At 46.5% G+C, this 21,559-nt stretch overlaps 1 protein-coding gene across 1 annotated transcript in view; it reads right to left on the minus strand.

The window, feature by feature from the left end:
- The window catches only part of XKR6 (XK related 6), a 145,556-nt gene that overhangs the window by 33,013 nt on the left and 90,984 nt on the right, over positions 1-21,559 (minus strand). The window contains exon 2 of the mRNA XM_015859693.2: positions 14,869-15,065. Within this exon, the coding sequence (XP_015715179.1) occupies positions 14,869-15,065 (197 nt within the window). The remainder of the gene's footprint in view (positions 1-14,868; positions 15,066-21,559) is intronic.

A 21,559-nucleotide genomic window follows, 5' to 3' on the forward strand; every position in this document is an offset into this window, starting at 1 on the left:
TGTTTTTTCAGATGCCTTGTTAAGTGGCCTCAACAAGGCCCGTGTGAAGGATGTGTAAAGGACCTAAGTCTCAAACACTTGTAGATCGGATTTATTTTTCAAAGGGGCATTATATTCTTGATGGACATGATAAACAGTTCTGGAAGCCTGGGAAATATCACAGAGTTTTTAGGTAATTGCCACGCTGTGTGAAAGTATCACCTGTTGCAATCTCTTCTATCCATTCAGTCTGAAAACTCTCCGTGATTAATAAAAAGTCAAGTGTTGGCTTATGTGAGTGCTGCAATACTAGAAACATGTACAGAATGAGGTGTACCTGAACACTGAAACTCAAGCAGTGCCAACCCACAAGAGGCAGATGTGTCACGCTGGCTTAAAAATGTTTCAGTTGAGTTCATTTATTCTAGTAGAGAGAGAGGAATAAAATACATCAGAAACAAAAACCCAGTATACACATAAAAGCTCTTCCCACTGTAACGCTTTCTGTGCATAAACCTACACTAATCACAGCCTTTGCTGTAAATTGCATAGAGCTGGCTGTGAGTATGGGTGTTGAGTCACTCACATTGCATGGTACCAGGCCTGCTGACAGTCATCTGAACGTCTCCTTGAGAGGCAGACACCCCCAGAAAGTGATTCACCCTGTCCTAAGATCCACGTGTGGGACAGGGGGGGTTGACTCATGCTCCCAAAGTGTCTGTCTCCATCCTTGACAGGGGAGTTGCAAACACTGGCGGGCAGGCGGGATGAGTCCTACCCTTACCAAAATATGTGTTGCATCCTCGTTTGTGCTCTGATCCAAGGAGGGGAATGAAGTATCTCTAGACAGTTTGACAGACTCTTGCCATTGCTTAAAAAATTCACAGCTCTGTGCTGAACGCAGCTTTGAGCTGGGTTTCACTGGGATGCAGTCAGTAGGCAGATATCAACCAGAACCATGGAGCAATATGAAGGTTTCTCCTGTACTGGGGTGCCACAGAAATCATTCCCTGACTATTTTATCCAAACCTAAATGACAAAGCATCCTTTGATTTTTGCCATCTTGGCCATGAGTTTCTCATTCCTATCTTTCCCTGTTACTTTCAGCCTGTGACTTCTTCATACTATAGGATATTCTGCGATACAAACTCTGGTATGACCTTTTCCTTTCTATTTCACTTCTCCCAGGCTTTATTTCTGAACAGCTATGGAGAAGTCTCCAATTACAACTAAAACAAAAAGTTCTGGCAAGTTGGATCACATGGGAAGTATTTTCTTCTTTTTACTTTAATTTTTGCACATGGTGACTGACGCACCTTCATGAGGTGCATGAGTGGGTTTCAACTCCCTTCCAAGGTTTGTCTATCAAATCCACGCTGGGGTTGGTTTGAAACTGAAGTCACTTCAAATAACCCACTCCCACTCCTCCCTCTCTGTGCTTAGTCTTGGGAGTAGAAAATACCTGCCCTGCTTTGCTGAGCCTACGTGGGCCCTATTAAGCCAGCAGGACATCACCTATCATGAGACTGGAAGCCTCACAGACCTGTGAGGTCTGTGTCACCTGCCCATAGGTGACATAGGTTGGTGTCATCTCAAACCTCTCTGTACCAAGCTGTACAACAGCCTTCGAACTCCTGCTACTACCCACTAGGCAGCAGTGGGTGACTCACAGGCTACAGTCAGCTCTACTGAGGAGTCAAGCCCATGTGCCTTGAATGACACATCACAGGAATCAGTCCCCCAGATCCCTTTAGTAATGTGCCCCAAAGTCCCTACAGTGAGACATCTACTTTACATTCAGCACAGTGAGGTAAAGCTCGATAGTGTACCCATCTGATAGATGAAATACCAAGACATATCTTGGTAGAGGTACCACCTTGGTAGAGACCACCTTGAGTCTCTACCACCTTGAGTCTCTGCGTACAGTTTTGGGTGCCAGAGCGAAATAAAGGTGTAAAACTACTAAAGAGCATCCAAAAGAAGGCTCCGAAGATGTGGAAGGGTCTAAAGGGAAATTGAGGAGAGGAGAAAAAGAAGACATCTCTAAAAGAAGGGTCCTGGAGCCTGATGGAAACTCATGGAGGCAGGCTGAATTTTAGGCTGTTCTCTCTGTTTCCTGCTGATGGTCCAAAGAAAGAAAGGGTCACCTCAGAAACGTAATGAAGCTCTCTGAAAGATGTCCATTAACAAATGAGACTCAAACAAACAGCTCCTCTTAAATTGCAATTGCTGATCTTAAAGCCCTCCAACATTTGGGAACAAAAACAGTGCACGGAAAGACATCTCAGGCTATCTGGTTGGTTAATGCTATACAATTGCACATGGCTTTACAGCTCATCTAACAGAAGCTGCAGACAAATCATATACAAAAAAAAATGGTATTTGAAATGAACATTATATCCATTTTGCACTTACTCACAGCGCTACTATTAGATGTTGTACTGAGGGACATGGTTGAGTGGAAAACGTTGGTAATTGGTCAATGGTTGGACTGGATGATCTCAGAGATCTTTTCCAGCCTTGGTGATTCTATGATTTTATGCCCCTCTTTTACAGAAGAGAGAAGTTTTCCACAAAAAGTAGGTAATCTGCTGTGGGAAACCTGAATGCAGTTAGTACAGCATATTGCCTACTTACTTACTGTGGCGCCTGTCCCTTTAAAGCTGAACAAGATGCCTCAATGGTTCTCTATTTCTTCTTTGACACTAATTCTCCTACAGATTCTCTTACGAAAAACAGGAGGATACCAACATTTCTTTCTGTTGGCTGGACAGCAAGTGCTCAGCATGACACAAATCCTTCCATCAAGCACTGCAATGAAGGCAGCACCTGCTTAACGCAGCGTGCTACATCTTGGGTCCTCCCCATCACTCGCTGGCTGCTCATGCTCTGTGCAGTGAACCCTCTTATTGTGTTTTCCCCTTTGGGTGGCATGTTCCTTACTGAAGCTCAGCATGAATCGAGGAACAGCCTTCGTTCTGATGCACAGAGTGGAAGTGTGTTCCTATACAAAAGAGACGGAGCCAGATTCTGCTTGTGAAACCACACTGCCTGAGAGTTCTTCTCCCCTCTTTTTTAATCTATTATTGCTATTTATTTGCAGGGCAAGGGGGATCAGAATCAGACTCCAGATCTAATTTCCATCTGTTCCTGTAGAGTCCGATGCTTGATCTTTCATTTTTTATTTCCTCTCATGGGAAGGAATAACTTTTGTCTTCTTTCTTTCATTCTTCCCCTTTGTTTTTCACTTTCAGAGTGGAAGAATATGGATCTTTACCATTAAAGAAATAATAAAGGGTTGCATAGACTGTTTTGCTATTCATTTTCTCCATAGAATTTCAGTTCACCTCCTTAGCCAATTTCCCCAGTGTGTCCCCAGTCCATTCCAGTAGATGAACACTAATGTCGTTCATGAGTCTGACCCAGGAATGGCCATACTCACTCTGAGTGCCACTATTTCTATAGCTCTTGAACACTCTGAAAGTAACTCTATGGTTGAAACCAATCATAGAATCATATCATAGAACCACAGAATGGCCTGGGTTGAAAAGGATCACAATGATCATCTAGTTTCAACTCTCTGCTATGTGCAGGGTTGCCAACCATCAGACTAGGCTGCTCAGAGCCACATCCAGCCTGGCCTTGAATGCCTGCAGGGATGGGGCATCCACAGCCTCCCTGGGCAACTTCCTACTTCCCTGGGCAACTTGTTACACCCAGTCTAAAAGATGAGCTAGGCTTAACTTTGGTGGCAGAATCTTCTCCATTCCTCTGTCTGCTTCTTATGGAAAGGATGGTTTTGGCTCAAAACCACACCTTCCATCAGAGATTGACTCATTTCACCCATCTCAGACATGGGGAGATAAGTGAAGACACCATTCTGGAGGGTCTTCCTCCATCCAGTGACCTCAAAAGGTGTCAACTATATTTGGACAGTTTAAAATGAAGGTTAAGATGTCTAAGATGAATTTAGTTGCATAGCAAGGGGGAATGAATCCCATTCCAAAAGAGCTGGGGGATCTATTCAACTCCAGAGGACATTTGGGTAAAAGACAGAGTTTTACTGAAACATCTCCTAGGATGGGGACCGGTGTCCATCTGTCATGGCAATCTGATTGAGTCTATACTGGATTCTGCCTTTGGACATTGGATTGCCATCTTACCTCTGTACTCCTCTCAGAGCTGGAGTGACCAGGGATGGAAAACAAGAGCCTGACATTAGGAAGAGATGTGACTTGATCACTGAGTTTTTCACTGGCTGTTCTGACATCCTTTCCTTTGCCCACTTCTCATGACATGCATTTCGTTTTCACTGCAGTTTGGGTAAGGGTTGAGTTTCAAATCCTCAGCATCTGCTCCCTTGGTAGGGACCTCTTATGAGACCTTCCTCCAAGGAATGTTCACAGCCCTGTTCCAATTCCCATGGGATGGATTCATCAATCCATAAGAAAAATGCTGGAGACTGTTTGGGAAGGGAGTAAAGACAAGTAACTCAGTTCCCGAAACAATCTCTAAGTAGATTTGGACAACATCTGGTTTTCTACCACTGAATCCCACTGGGGCTTTCTGATACAATGAAGATTGCTTTGAATTTCTATTCAAGACCATCTGTGACCAAGATAGCATGAGGAAACTCTTCCATATTAGACCATATGAACATCCACATTCCTGAGCCTTGTATTGAGAGAGGGGGAGCAGGTTGTCATACTAAGGCAACCTCAAAATAGCTCGCACATACAGAGAGTTGCCCTCCAACCCCTACCAGTTAAAGACTGGCTCATGGCCTGAAACGTGAATGCTTCCTAAAGCCTGTTCTTTCCACATAATTAGGATGACTGCAGATGTCCTCACTGACCCCAGAAATGTCGGATCCCTTTTTAGCTTCCCCCCAAGTCTTTGGCTTTACACTGCCTTGAGTAACAGAGCTCCACAGGTTCACTGTGGATTGTGTTTCGAAAGGGCTTGCTTTTCTCCGCTTTCATCCTGCTGCCTTTCAGCTCTCCCAAATGCCCCTTTATTTCTGTACTGCCAGAAGAGGTGACCAGCCACATTCGTCTGATCTGTGCTCTCGTTATCTCGGCTGCCTCCGTCATGTCTTCTCCTATTCATATCTTCTGTTAACACAGGAACTGCCAAACTGGCTCAGGCCCTGAGGCCATCCAGTCTTGTATCTTCTCATGGATGCAAGCCAGCCACTGATCCTTCTGCAGGAGGCACAAGCACCCGGGGCCAAGGAGAAATGGGATAATCTGCTCTCTGTTTTGGAATACCCTTGAATACCCTCAGCGAAGCATCAAAACTCCTGTTGAAAATGTTGGCTATCAATCACCTTCCATGTAAGGACTGGCAAGCCTTCCCCCAGTTTTACAACATTCTTAATGAAGATCTTCCTTGCATCACGTGCCTCAGTGCTTATCCCACCCCAGGAGAGCTGGGCTGAGGCAAGGGATAAGATGCCCTCTGGAAATGCCTCTCTGATGTTCCATTGACTCTATCTGGAGTGTGGATGATCAAACTGAAATGACAAAGCAAGTAGAAGGGAAAGAGATGAAAAGCACCTCGATAACAGTGGCTTGGCATCTAACAAATCCCCACCAGAGCTCAGAGGAGAGCACTGAACACTAGAAGGGTGAGGAGAGCAGAAAGGAGGACTGGGGAAACCTGTTGCTGGCTCCAGGTTGGGCAGCACAGCTGCTGGCTTCCACAGAGCAGAAGCTGCCAGATCCAACAGAACATGGGGAAATGCAGGTGATGCAACATTAGGATTCTCTACCACTGAAGGACAAGCAGGGAAACAAGGCTCCAACATCCTGCTGACGAGCAAAGATGCCCACAGAGATGTAGGCAATCATGGGAGGACATGGAGGAGGACATACAACAAGACCAATCTGTCCTTTAAGGTCTCTTTTGATGTGTTTTTATTTAGTATAACTCTATTTATGGCAAGAAGCTACTTAATTGGAAACGTATCTTCCATTTAAGTGGGAAGTGGAATGTTCCATCTAAATGTTAAACAAATATACAGAAAAGAATTCACTGTTCCTCTCTCACTAAAAGCAAACAATCCCTCTTTAGTGAATGCAATTTTCAGGCTGTTAACACAACACAAGCTCTTCCTTTGTGATGTTTGGCCAATAAACCAGGAACTTCAAGAAGCTCATTTTGATCTTGCCTTAGGATCTCAGTAGCTTTGAGTTGTTTCCAACAGGGATGGCTGCTGTTATCCCTCAAGTTGGGGCTCACATTGCCTGGAAACCCACCCCTTAGCAGTGAAAGCTCAGGCTATCCTACCCAAATGTCAGTATTGAAGGGCATGCTGAATCTCATATGGGCAGGTCTGCTTCAAGGTTCACAAAGACTCTCAAGCACCAATAGCTACATGCATCTCTTGCTTCTAATGCCACCTATATGGGAATGAATTAATACCCAGTTCAAGCCTGGTCTACGTTTATGCAGGTATGAATTACTTGGGCTAATTCTGCAGTGGTAATGAGCTTAGTAAGCAGGAGACAGGATTTCCCAGGCACGGTTAAAGCAGCTTGTAAATAGAGCACAAGAACTCTTACATATGTCTGTTCTTCTCAAAGGCTGTATGAACTGCCACTTTTCTCTTACCCTCCGCACAGTCATCCCAGTCATTATGAAGACTCCAGTTAAATTCCTGTTAATTTGAATGTCTTAACTGCTATCTTAGGATAACACTAAAAAAGAACATGCAGCCACACGCACACACAGACACCAGTAACCACCAAACCAACCAACACCTGAACCCCCAAACTGAACAACCACAGAAAAGGGGATACAGGGCATCTTAATGGACCCCAGGGGATCTGAGAGATTAGAGGATCATGAGTAGAGACAGCAAAGCAATGCTGAGGCCCCAAGGCCTCCAGATCTTATTGGGCACCTAAAACAGGACAAAAGCCCATCTAAGCTCCATTTACAGTAAATGAGCCAAACACCTAGATTAGCATAGACCTACAATCAGCATCTACTGACTGAAGATGCCCCAGTATGACAGAACTGCTCCTGTAGCCTTTTCAGTGCTGAGTGGCCACTGCTTGATGAGATCAAGATTTGTTTCTCTCTGATATTGAGACTAGTCTTTGCTGGAGCAATGGGAGGAAGAAGAAACACCATTTTGGTGATTATTTTAACACACTGAATAAGATCTGCTGAGATTCCTGAGTATTGGAATATCTTCCCAGATTCCAGCAGTCACTTCTGATTTATGCTCTGCACAGATCCAAACAAACTTCCTTTACTGAGATACTTTTCTTAAGGCACAACAATATTTGAACTCTACCAATAGGAACATCTGGTATAGGAACACACCTTACAATACTACTAGAATGCACTGAGATGGAAAAACTTTGCTAGAGAAGAAAACACACGATCTGATTTAAATCAAGATCTTTCCCATCCATTTCTGTGTTCTGAATAGGGATAGTTGGCACAAAACAACACAGCTCTTACCACAAACATATACAGCATTCCTGGATTTTAACTCTGTGCATTTGGGTATTTACTACAGCATTTTTCTCCTTGATAATCCTGTTTAATTTGGATGAGAACCACTTTGATGGAGAAGAATTCAAATTTGCCTGGGACAAACTGAAAGGATGCTGAAACCTTGCAGGTGGGACTGGAATAGTCTGAAAAACAGGGGAGCACATCGGCACTGTGAAGGGAAGCCCTAGAAGTTCTTCTGTCCAAATGTCACTTGAGGAATCTGTTTTCTTAGCACAGATCTCAAACCTGGGGCTCTGTGCATGGAGATCAGTGACTGAGCAAAGCCTGGTTCTGTTAACTGCTACATCCAGGTCATGGTTCTGTCTCAGCCTCTGAAATAGGGTGGCCCAATCCAGACTGCTCATTGGGAATGGGCCTTGCTACAAGCCAGGGAATTGCTGGGGTTGGTGCTAATTGCTGTGGGCTAAAAATGTGCCAGGGACTGCGCTGCTCATTGAACCATGTGGATGACCAACATCTAGTGGCTGTGCTCATGTTCTGATGTGTTTTGGGCTATGAACACGATGAAACCCAACAGATTCAGCACCGGACTGTGGAAGCAAGATCCTCTGCTGGGTCTTAGATAAGGAACTTCCTGCTGTAAATACAGCTCCCACAGCCAGCTCCTTGGGGGAGAGGCAATGGCAAGGCAACACTTCCAAGCGGTGCAACAGTACAAAACATGGATTCTGCACAGCACCTCTGGTTCATGGTTAGACCTAAGCACAAATGATTTGTAGGCCTTTGGAGAAGCAGATTCATCTAAGTCCTGGGAATGCTTTTGACTTGTGTGAGGGGCAAGAAGGAAATCCAGTGTGGTTCACACTTACTGGCCAAAGGAAGAGGTCTTCAGTCATTGAGAAGAGTCAGCAGTGCCCATCTTGCTCACCTTATGGCTTATGGATATTTACTATTGTGTGGGGTGCAATTATCTCGCTGTCACTGCAGGCAAAAGGACTGATTTCCTGAAAAGAGGGAGGATCTCAGCCCTGGGGCTGAATGCACAGTTCTGGCATAGGGAAAGCAAGTCTGGCAGAGTGTTTCTGTGAGGGGGAGTGACAAAGTGACAAAAACGGATGTAGTGCAGCTGGTATCATCTTGCAGTGAGGACCAGGGAAATGGATTCCAAAGAATGACAGCAGGAATCTGTTTCTTCCTCTGTTTCCCAAGCTCTGAAAATGTCATGAGCAATGTGTAGCAGGCCAGAATCCAATGGCACGCCAGCATCAACCAGTTCAGTCATCCTCAGGTTGGTTTCTCTCTCCTGGGACGTTCTGTCTTCTCAGAAGTTCATGTATATACAGGACGGAGTCCAAGACTGACTCTTAAACAGGTTAAAGAACATCACCATCCCCAAAGACAAGCTGAGGTCAAAACATGCACCTGTTCCCTCATTGAAAATGTCTGTTTGCACCTTTTAGAAGCGGCCCTGCCTGCTGGACTCCCTCTGTTAGCAAGCAATGAGGTCAGTCAAATGCCACTTAGGACAAAAGTCATTTCAGGAGATTTCCACTGGTTCAGTAAATCTGTTGCACTCCCAGATTCAGGACTGTCACCCTGAGCTGGTCGCATAAAAACAGTGATAGTTTCTGAAACAAGGACGTTCTTTCCTTCAGTGCTCAGCAATTTTGAACCAGCTGTCAACTGTGTGAACCTGAACTGCTCCATCTATATCAGGGACAGAAACACGGACAAGTCCCTGCCTATTGCTCGCCTTACATCTTCCCTAGGCTTCCTTTGCACATCTCAGTGGATATCTGCTCCCTGTTCACCCAGAGTTATCACGGTTTCCTGGATGCCTGAGACAAACCCCAAAGCACAGCACAGCAACCTGAAGACAAAGGGTTGAACTTCTGTATCATTTCTTTACCAACTAATTGCACTGCAGTGCACAGTCTCCTATGCTCTAACCAGGAGTTTGCAGCTATGTCTCCAAGAAAGTCTGCAGCACAAAATTACCTGAAAAGGCCTTAAATATCAAGCATGGGGCCTGTTTGGCATGACCTTGCTCTCCAGGATCCTGTAGTATAAAGATCCTCCAAAGACCTCAGGTAATCAAACCTCTCACCCCGTGCCTCAGTTTCCCAGCTTGCAGCTCCTAAGGGCAGCATGAGCTAATGCTTGTGTAGTGCTCTGAGGATGCAATACCTCCCTGGTGACTGCCACGGTATACACAACCTAAAATTGGCAGTGCTGGCTGCCTGCCATTGCTGTCCCGTGAATGGTGACTCATCTCTATTGGCTGTGCCATGTCCTGTGCGTGATGGTGGCACGTGATGTGAAACAGAAGGGTTTTTTTTATCAGCGCTCCAAAATAACAGAGCAAAAGCTACAGAGCAAGGCAGCGGACAGAGAAGCTGAAGATGGGGGCAGGAGAAGGGAGAAGGATGACGTCTTTTGCTGGGCTTGCTCCAAAATCCCATTGGAAAAATAAAAGCTGCTCCTGTCTTCAAAGACTCCTGGACCCAATTCTTCCCTATGCCGGTACAATACGGTTGATGATAGGACAAGCTTTCTCCACACCACTCGCAGCCTTGGGCCTTGGGTTGGCCTGCTTTCAGCACGCCAGAGCGAGACGTTTCTGTGCCCACTGCCAACTGTGGAGATGGCTTTTTTGATGCTGCTGGGAACTGGCTGCAGACCAGCGACTTGTTTCAAGCAGGGCACCGAATTGCTATCTGTCATCTGGCATTGGTGAGAGGGAGGGGAAGGCAGGAACAGAGCCATATGCCCCTGTCTGGCAAAGCACTTGGGTCATATGAGAGGCCTCCTGAGCGGCCTTGTGTGTTTGGAGCTTCTTTGGTTTGTCAACGAACATTTAAAGGGAAACTGTGGTTCAGTCAGGGCAAGCTTTCAGTGAAGATAACCCAGCTCCTCTATGCCAAGCTCTTTCAGTGAGCACACACTCAGTGAAGACCTTTTTTCCTTGCCCACCTGGCTTCAAGCAATTGTTTCTCTGCCCATCTCTCAACTGTCACAAGGAACTGGGGCTGTGGGATGGATATCTCCCATTTCCAACTCCCCAACACCTCCAACTCCACAGGTGAAAGCTTTACTGTTGTATTTTTATTTGCCCTATGAGCTGTCACATAGCACAAATCCAAGCCCAGAGTCTGACCCTGCTAGACCTTCCCTTCAGCTTATCTCCTGTTATCTAGGACTCAATGAGGCAAAGATTTTATTAGACAAACATTTCTATTACCACAGAGTCATAGAATGGCCTGGGTTGCAAAAGACCACAATGACCACCTGGTTCCAACCCCCTGCTGTGTGCAGGGTCACCATCCATCAGCCCAGGCTGCCCAGAGCCACATCCAGCCTGGCCTTGAATGCCTGCATGGATGGGGCATCCACAGCCTCCTTGGGAAGGAGAGGTTGAAAGGCTGAAGGCTCCCTTTCTAACTCACCCCAGATAAGGTTACATTGACTTTTGGAGCACGAATGGGAAGTAAGTGGCTAACAAGCAATCCATTAATTTGTTGTCCTTTACATATCACCTTGTTTTTACATCTCAAACCATTCCATAAGTCTTATTTCTTTTCTAGCAGGACATTCCAGCCAGTATATAGTTCCCAGCAAAGCCATTATTCACAACTTATTATTGGTTAACTATCAGCCTGTCTTCGGGGAAAATTAATTGAGAAGTCTACCTTCACATCAGACCTAACTCATTATCGCTCACACAGGAAGCCTCTCGCTCGGGCGCAGGGGTGTTGAGTCAACTGGAGGTTGACTCACCCCAAGCCCACTCAGCGTGGCTGGAAATGCCTTTTCCAGGCAGCAAGGACAACTGATAGCAAGCAGATTCAGACCTCAGGCTGCAGAGAGTGCAAAAGCCTTATAAAATCTTGGAGGTTGCAGCAGGGCTTTGAATAATGGAGGCTTATGTTGAAAATCTCATTCAGGGCTACACGGGAGACAGCACAGCGTTGGTGGATGGACAACACTTATGGTGGGGAGAAACCCTGCACTGAAAACTGCAGCCTCACGCAGGCAAACTCCCATCAAAAGCATTGCAAAAACCACTCGTACCATGACAGGGAGGAACACTTGACATTCTCCTAAATCTCATTAAGTCTTTAAGTAGCCACATGGAAAAAAAAAATAAATGAAGTGAAAGGAAACCTCTTTAAGAGATTTACGGTGACAAACTGACATCTCTCTTCCTACACTTGCTGTTTAGAAGCTGGGGGTCTTCTTTAAGTTGGTCGTACATGCCCCTTGCCATTCAGCACAGGGGAACAGGCGTCTCTGAAGGATGATGTGGGCTTACAGAAGCTTACTCTGCAAGAAGGGAGATGGATTATCCACAAGGAGCAGTTATGGAATGAAAATCTGTGTTTCCAGGCTCTTTTTTTGTTGCTGTTAATATTATGTTTCCTTCCCTAAATACACCATGTTAATTGATATCCAAGGCAATCAGTGAATCTGAGGCTGTGGGCCACCCTTCAATCCTGTCCTCTCCAAAAGCCCAGGGGCAATTACAGTCAGTGAGGGATAGGATTGCCCCTTCTTCTGAGTGCCATCATCTTTTGCCTAATGATAAAGGGCTGATCTAAATGCACCACCTTCATTCCCTCTGGATTCCCAGGAAAAGAATCATCAAACAATCACAGAATGGTTTGGGTTGGAAGGGACCTTCAAGATCACCCAGTTCCAACACCCTGCTATAGGCAGGGACTCCTCCTGCTAGACCAGGTTGCTCACAGCCCCATCTAGTCCAGATGCGGGGCAAGCAGTCCATCCCCCATCCTTTGGCCCTTTTGGATATAGGCTGACCACATTTTAGAGGTATCCTCCCTCCTTCCCCCTCTGCTGGCACCAGGACATGGCTTAGTGATGACACTCTGTAGTTTAGGTTGACGTTTGGACTTGATGATCTTGAAGGTCTTTTCCAACCTAAATGGAAATGATGCTATGACTCTGTTCTGAACTGATTGCCAGCTTTGCAGACAGCTGCGCTCGTAGCAGATGAATTGCTCGCCATGGGCCTGCATACCAATACCAGCTCCTTCCACATACATATTCAGGAACTGATGTAGACCCGCTTGTCCCAGCAGACACAGCACGAGGTTCTCCTGCTCAGGCTCTCAGCATGCATCTTCCAGGTCAGATCTGCTGACCTGATGGAGTACACAGCGTTCTTGCTTCTTTTCTCTCCGTGCTATTTTCTGCTCTTCCCAAGTCATCAGGCAACAGCAGCTAAGGTGAGATCTGGTCTGCCTTGTGCCAAGGATATGATGAAGGAACGGATCTGACCTTCATGAAATCTCAGCAGATGATGTCCTGAGCTGTACAGAGTCTGGGACTTTACCTGAGTTCCAACTCAGGAACCCAGGAAATAAAGTATGAATCTGATCTCATCCCCATCTGCTCCCTGCTAACTGTAACCACCACAGTTAAAATCAGCCCTTCCTGTCTCTGTGTTCTTAAACATTCCTGAAGGAGAAGCTCTGGATCTAAGTAAGTACTTCCAAAGGATCCAATCCTCTCACCTCAACAGATTCCTTAGCATAGGAACCAAAAGGAAAAAGCAAGAAGTCGTGATTGGCATTGCACTAATGCCGTATCTACTGGATAGGAGATGTAGACGTGAGCTGACATTTGCTTATCCAGACTGGCTTGGCTTCCTGCACTGGGCTTGGCAGTGTATTCTTAAGCATAGGGAAGACTGAAGCTTCAAAGTGGGATGTATGCTGTGGGAATGGTAAACAGATCATCCCCTAGCACTGACTGAATCCATGAGAGACTGTGAGTGTCACATAGGAACAAATGGAGTGTGGACGTATAAGCATGGGCCGTACCTGGGTTTACAAGCCCTGATGGGGGTTGTTTTGCCCGTGTGCATCCCCCAGTGATGCAGCCGATGTTCTCCTTGTTTAGAAGCAGAACTGACCTCTCCTGTCCCATGACACATAAACACCATGAGTCAGAAGAAGCTGGATTTTTAAACACATCGACTTCCTAACAATACTTATCTCCATTTCCTTTCATTTCTGCCTGCTTTAAAGGAAATCTCTGACGCTCCTGTTCCTAACTGATCCTCTCAGCAACTAATTTCCCTCTGCAGAATTACGTGCTGGCTGGGAGGGAGGAAAACAGGATCATGGAGGAGCTCCAGGAAACCCTGCACCTGTGCCAGGAGTGCTGAGCAAGTTGTGCTGCCTTCATCCCTGGGCATCACCTGCTGTGCTCTCAGAGAGAGGATGTGTGCTGCCTCAGAAGAGAAAGCAGGCTGCTTGCTTTGGTGAAAGAACAGAAGAACTGCATGGATGGAGGAGGGGAGGGGGAAGAAAATAATGCAGCCTGTCCAGTGGATTAGGCAGCCATGCCTGGAAGTGGCAAACTGTAACAGCCACAGGTCTGCTTGCTTCCAACATCTGCACCAAGAACCTTCCCAGATGCCCAGCAATGCCACAGACAGGTCATCTTTGGGAAACGCTACCTAAGTGCCATCCCTGGTGCATAGATTCTGCAGGGTCTGAGTAACCCAGCAGTTCATCAGCTGATAACACTGATGGTTCTCAGAAGGGACGATTCTCTCTCAAGCTGGAGACCTGTTGGTGGCCAGCCTGCCCATGGGTATGGAATGGGGAGATGCTCATCCAAGGGCTGGGATAGGGGCAGATGCCTCTTGGCTGGGATGGACTTCCCATGCTACAGAACCTCAGTGCAGCAAAAGACATTACAATTGGCCACCTCTACTCTGTGTCTGCTTATGAGATTCTGCCCATCTGACTATACGTCTCCAGCGATCTCTACTCTACAACATCTTTGTGTCCACACGCTCCTCTCCACTGACTTCACCCCTCTATTTTCTTGGACTTGCCGAGAATGGTGGCACCACAGTCACCCCTTCACCCTCTTATGGGCAGGATATGACAGTGATCAACATTAATTTCTGGGCACTCTACACAAAAGGCCCTCTAGCCTACAACCAAGCCTCTTATACTACACTCAACACCATCAGAGCATTGCATAAGCATTGAGCTGCTTGTCCTCGCAATGTAATGCCAAATCTGGCCAGCTTTATCACCTCACAGATGTTAGGAGGGAAACTGAGGCACAGAAGGACTGTGTTCCCCCAGTGACACAGAAAGTGGTGGCACTTTCAACCATAACAGAGCTTGCCTGCCTCCTTCTGATAATACAACTAGTTCCTCTGGACTGTACAGGGTTTGGAAGAGCTCATCTTATGACTGATACTGTTCTTTCTCAGTGGAAAGAGCACAAATTTTACCCAGCAAACGCAAAGTGGAGCTGGAATGAGATTTGTCCAAAGTGGCAGCCCCGTAACACCATTAGGTTGCGTCCATCGGTAGCTGAGCAAAGGAAAAGCCGGGAGGATGGGGAGGGGAGGACGAGGGGCCCACTTACATGGTAATGTTTCTGCACGGTTCTTTTGGATCATTATGCAGAGCTGTAGCACCAGTTGAGGAGCACTCTCCAGGAAGGTTTCCAGGAGGCGCAGCATATTTACGTCTGCATATTCATACATCATAGCCCAGTAGAAACGCCGCTGGTGTTCCTTCCGCCTCTGACTCTGGATCCCCAGGTACATAGTTCGGATATACCTGCAGGAAACAGGGGGAAAAGCAAAGCGTGAGACTTTGGCATTAGACAAAATCCAATGGGAACAGGGCTGTGGGTCAGGAGTTGAGGGGAGGGAGGTTGTTGGGGGATAAGGGAGACTGGGATGGACATAGGCATCTCTGCAGCTCTAACAGCATCACTGGACGATCAACAGGATGGCATTTGCACCTTCAGCACACGACCCACGAATGCAAAAGCCCACACAGCTTGCCACTGCAATTTTGGCAACACTAGACAAGAAGGAGGTGCTGTGTATGGACAGATATTGCTCTGTTGTCTCTGTTTCCATAGCAGGTGTGCAAGGAGACCTGCAAACCTCACCCTGAGAACACAACTTCACTTGAGAGAACCTCTGGGCAACCTTTGTCAACAGAGTTATCAAATCAGGGCAGCAAAAGCTGCCCAGATCCAACAAGACTCAATGCATTTTAATGAGTATCTCCTATATAGGAGTATAATGATATATAATGAGTATCTTCTAATAGGTTCCCTGCTAATTCTTGCTGATATTAATGACCTAATAGTAGTCCAATTCTGAGCAGTAGCTGTAATCTTGTGCTCTGAGATGCAGCATAGGATTTGCTGTACTTAATGCTGACTCCAAAGCTGGTCATCTGAGAGAGTGAATGGAAAACAACATCCCCACTGCCCCATCTCAGATGCCTGCATGGGGGTGGGACGTGGTGCTGGGATGGGCTCCCAGCTCCTCAAACCGGGTTCCAGCAAACCACTGAGATCATTCCTGACCACCCAGGACTGCATGGCAAGGAAAGGGGTTGAAACAAGATCATCTTAGAGGTCTTTTTCAACCCAGCTCATTCTACGAAGAGTGGGAGGAAAGGATGCAAGTCTTGGTAGCCTCCATAGATCTAAACAAGGGATAGGGAGATGGGAGAGAAGCTCTTCAAGCCCTGCTTTTGCTCAAGCACTTTGTCCTTTCTGTCTGCTGTTCACAACCACGGAAAATTAATGACCCCGAAGGAAGACTCGGACGACACCATATGACTGACGCAGGAAAACCACCAGGTGGGGCTCGACACTCGAGAAAAATGCTATACCGAGCACAGGTGACACTGGTGGGACCTACAGCTTTTTGCATTGGTTGGCTGCACCACTGTCCTTCCATAGTTGGGGAAACTGAGTCATGGATGCCCAAAAGGAGCTGTTGACTCCTTCAAGGGGCAGAGATAACTTGCAGAGATATTTGGGCAAACTGGAAGGCTGGGCCATCACCGACTGCATGCAGCTTAACAAGGGTTCAGGCAAGTTGAACATGAGCAGCCAAAAGGGTCAACCATACCCAGGTGGTGCTGTGTGGAGCCCGGAGCTGGACATGGTGGTCCTTCCAACTTGGGATACTCTATGCTTCTATGACTCTCCCCACCTCCCAACCTCAACCTCTTGCCTAACACTCCTTGTGTTCTGCCTCCAAAAAGGAAGGGATGCTTCAGACTTTTGAGCTTCTCAAGGTGGTGAATCCTGCCTCACCACCAGGAGACGACACACCACTCCACCCCTTGGTCCAGGCAAAAATACTTTGCCAACAGCAAACAGGGTTCTATAATTAGGCGTTCAAATCCATATTCAGGCCTGATCCTGAAGCTTCAGCAACACGATGCTTCCTCTTATGTCACTAAAAGCCATTCACCTCTCTGTGCTTCTGAAAAATCAGGCTAATTTATTTACTTCAGAGCTTAATTTTGGATCCAGGAGCCTAACCTCGGGCTTTCTGTATTTCTTTTTGAACGCTGGCTATTTTTATCTATGAGTGTGTGTATTTGCGTGCACGCGTGTATTTTTAGTTCTGAGCTCCATCACGGCTTCAAGAGACAGAACTAATTCAGGGTTGGGGTGTTTCTCTTTCCATGCACAAAGGGTTGGTTGTCCCCTCCGCTCTGGCAGAGCTCCCAGAATTCCTGTTGGTATAATTACTCTCATGCTTATTTACTACGGATGCTGCAGCAACACACAAACCATGCGGGGCAAAGGCGATGCTGTCCTGCAACCAAGTGAGTTTTGGAGGAGCAAAAGCCATCAGTGATCAAATAACTTTTGGACAGGACCCTATGGATGATAAAGGCTGCTTAGCAGAAATGCCCAGAGATGGGATTGTGGAGTCATACATTGTGTTTGTACCATTAAACAGAAGAGATCAAAGTGTTCGTCCAGCTGGCATGACTTGACTCCACATGCCTACATCTGCATTGGTTGGCCTTGACCAAAGTTGCAAGGGCTTGCATGGACAATACAACAGCATGGCAGGATACTGTCTGTTCCTTGGCTCTGTTCTCTTGACAGAGGTGGCTGAGTACCACCAGCAGAAAGCATAGGAGGATGCCCCAGGCAGCAAGGGAAAAGATAAGGATAATGTTGTGCATGAGGGCCATAGAAGCACAGTATGGAATAGCAACTTAGCCCAGAAATGACCCCAGAAATGAGCTCTGTCATGACCCCAAGCCAGCCAGACTCAGAACTGGATGTGATTTCTGGCCCTTGCTTGGTCCTGAACCCTGTTGAGGTTATTATTTGGGAGAGCACTACCATGCCTTGATCAATCTAGTAGTGATGATAACAGTTTAGCAGCCTGATGAAGTCACAGTGCCCATGGCCAGGTCTTGAAATTCACTAAGTTTACCACACATATAAGGAAAGATGGAAAGGAATAAGATTTTAGGCTACTGAGTCCACTCCCGACAACTCCAGGTTAGGAAACACATCTTGACCAAACATAACCAAGCATAACTAAGCCTACCACTGCTTACTGAGAAGCAAATCCAGGATGGAAAAATGAGAGTATTTCTGACCTGAAGGATCATTTTTTGACAGTTTTAACCCCTCTGGGCTCATTTTTGATCCTAGAAGATCACAGACAACAGATTGACATGAATGGACTCTTGAGTGTACCCTACAGACCAGAAGCACTGGAGTAAGAAGCAGCCATCCCATGGCACCAACCTTTTAACCTGGTGCTCAGATGATTTGAGGTGTTGGTTACCCAGCTGCTGGCTCACCCTCCTACCACCTCCTCCCCAGGCGTTCCTCCTAACTCTTACAGAGGGCAATTATCTTTATTCACCAGAGGGTGTTTGTAGATTAAAAGCCCACTCCTTGGAAGGAAGGAAATCAGGACATGTGGAACTGCTCAGCTGGAAGGCTTGAAAGGGAGGCTGGCTGAACACAGCCTTAAAATGAGGTTACGTAAGGCCAGATCTCAGCTGGAGCAAGCTGGCATCCATAGGGCTCGAGCAATTTACACCAGCTGAGGCTTTGGCCTGCTTTTTTTTTAATTTTAATGAATTATTTTCATTCTAAGGGATATAAAAAGGAATAGAAGATGCAGCGCTCAAGCAACAGGAGAACATGAAAGCAAAATGCTATCTATGAAAAAAAAAAAAGTCAAAATCAAACGTAGTGTTACCAGAGCAATTAACATGTTCAATATCATCATTTGTTAGGGGTTTTTCTTTGTTATCATGTTACATGAAGGGCATGACACCATTAGTGACTTCTGTAAACCAGGAGAGGAGGACAGCATCTTTGTTGGGACATGAGGTGCCATTATCTTGGCACTGAACATGGAATGCCAATATTATTTCATTACCTTAGCTTGGAAGGTTCTCTGGGAGCAAGACTCAAGCAAAGTCAACCCAGGCTGGATGGGGCTGTGAGCAGCCTGGTCTGGAGGGAGGCATCCCTGCCTACAGCAGAGGGGTTGGAACTACATGATCTTAAGGGTCCCTTCCAACCCAAACCATTCCGTGATCCTGTGATTCTAAGTCCAGCTTCCAGAATAGCCACCTCTTCGGTGGAAACAACTTCATGCGATTCAAACTCTCACTCAATAAATGCATGCATTTGAGAGGGGATGACATTTGAATGTCCATTTACATTATAAGGTCATTTTGAGACAACCTGTTTGCAACTGCCTGCTAGAGAAAAACGATAGTGCCACTCTTCTGCTGTGTAGGAGAAACTGTAATCATTTTGTATTTTAAGCTTGTCTAAAGCTGTTTTAAAACACAGATGGCTTTACTATATACACCAACCACAGGAGAGGCATATGATTTATTCCACAAAATGTACATTAGGGAGGATCTTATCACGGAGTGATAGTGTGATTTGGTTTGGAGGGGAGTCCTAGAGGTCTATGGACCAAGTCTCATCTTGAAATGGGGTTAACTTCCACCTGCTCATGGCTTTGTGCAGACAAGTGCGGTTAATCCCCAAGGATAGGGACCCCACAGACCCTTCCCATATTTAAGAGGGGGTTATAAACAGTAGGGGAATCAACCTATTACTTAGGTAGACAGTGACAAGATGAGGGAGAATGCTTTTAAACTCAAGGAGGGAAGATTTAGGTTGGATATCAGGGGGAAGTTCTTTACTGTGAGAGTGGTGAGGTGCTGGAACAGCTGCTCAGAGAGGCTGTGGATGCCCCGTCCATCCCTGGAGGTGTTCAAGGCCAGGCTGGATGGGGCCCTGGGCAGCCTGAGCTCATATTAAATGTGGAGGTTGGTGGTCCTGCCTGTGGTGGGGGGTTGGAGCTTCATGATCATTGGGGTCCCTTTCAACCCAACCATTCTGTGATTCTATAATTTCAAAGTAATGTTCTCAGCCCCTGTGCAGTGGAGCTGCCTCAGCTGCACTGCCAATAGAGCACAGCACGTTCTATATTGCCTCCTCCAGGACACTACCCACAGCCTGCATTCGATTCCCTTTCTACTGGCAATTTAAGCAGAGATTTAGGACTGTTTTTTGTGACCTCATGGCAGAGCTGCAGGTGTGCTTTCATCCTGCTGACAGTGCTGGGGTCACAAACTCCAGCAGACACGAAGGGCAGAGAACTGGGGCAGAGGCATCACTGCAGCTAAAGCTGACAGAGGCTGAAGACGTATGTGCTGTCTGTCCCCATGCTGTGCAGTCTGGGGGCTGTTCCTGGCATTCATCTGTGTGACTTTCTCCTTCCTTAGCTGCAGATATTTGTCTGCAGCACAGACATGTCTGTGTAACAGAATCATATCATAGAATCATAGAATGGCCTGGGTTGAAAAGGACCACAGTGACCATCTGGATCCAACCCCCTGCTGTGTGCAGGGTCACCAACCAGCAGCCCAGGCTGCCCAGAGCCACATCCAGCCTGGCCTTGAATGCCTGCAGGGATGGGGCATCCACAGCCTCCTTGGGAAACCTGTTCTTTCCTCGCCTGCATTCCCATGGCCCATGGGGCTCATGGGGACAGACAGAATCCCCACTTGCAGATCTTTGCTCAGTAAATCAATACAGCATCAGAGATCAGCTTTCTAGCAGGACTTACTACAGTGCTGAGATGGGCTTTTAGAAATCATGTTTATGTTTTGACTTGTCAATTCTTTTGCGAAGCGTACAGCCTGAAACAGGGAAAGAAAACAACAACCAAGGACCTCTTCATCACCATGGCTTGATAATTCTTTCTCTCATAATTTTAATGTGGGAAGCATCTTCTGTGCCATTCAAAAGAGCAGGCAGGGTAACAGGGGCTGCTGGAGTGGGCATCACAGTGCTGGGTGATACAGAGATGTCACAGCATCTATCACACGTGGGATGGTCTCGTATCCCAGCACTGAGCCAAATGCCCTCTTCTGTCACAGTTTCTCCCCAAACCCTTTCCAATTCTGCAGTCCCAATGCCTTTCCTATTTTACCCACCCTTATTTACTTAAAGTATATTCTGATACCTACTGCTATCGCCCTGGGGCAAAGCCTTCTGTTTTAAATCAAAGCTGTTAAATAGAAAGAAAGAAAGTTGAACTCAGGCTGAATTCTCATTTCAAGACTGTGTGAGTTTAATGTCAGGGCTCTTCTTTCAGAAATAAAAGTGGTCCCAGTCCATTAAGTGTTACAAAATGGATGCGGCCTTGAAAGTAAATGGAGGCCTTCTGAAATGACCTGTCTGGTCTCGGCTCCTTGCAAGGCAAGTTTCAGGGCAAACCCAAAGAAATGCCTGAGGGCTCCAAAAATGTATGTATTCAAGGGGATGATACTACAGGGACACATGGAAATAGTCACCTTGCCCTTTCTATAGGACGAGCAGCATTATAGTACTTAGCCCAGACGGTCTCCAGAGATAACTTGGCATCATGTGGACTTCCCAGAGCCACCAGATATCTCAGGGGAGGATGAGTTTGCATTGGTTTGGGAGCTGAAGACAGGGACATGTCCTCAGAACTCTCTGTAAGCCCCCAGGATCCCTTGGTGGAGGATGAGAGCAGCAGAGAGGGAAGGATTGGCTGCAGTGTGGGTCCCTGGAGATGGAGGCGTACCATGGAGGTTTCTTCTCCTTAGTGTCTTCCATTTCCCATATGATTTAACAGACCATTTTTGGCAGAGCAGGTCCAAAGATCCGTACACAGACAGCAGGCAGCCTGGGGATTAAACCCTCCAAAACTCATCTGGACCCCAGAACCAAAATGAACCACGATATAGGGCTGATCCCTTTG

Source organism: Coturnix japonica, chromosome 3 (assembly GCF_001577835.2).
Source record: "Coturnix japonica isolate 7356 chromosome 3, Coturnix japonica 2.1, whole genome shotgun sequence".
Lineage (NCBI taxonomy): Eukaryota > Metazoa > Chordata > Aves > Galliformes > Phasianidae > Coturnix > Coturnix japonica.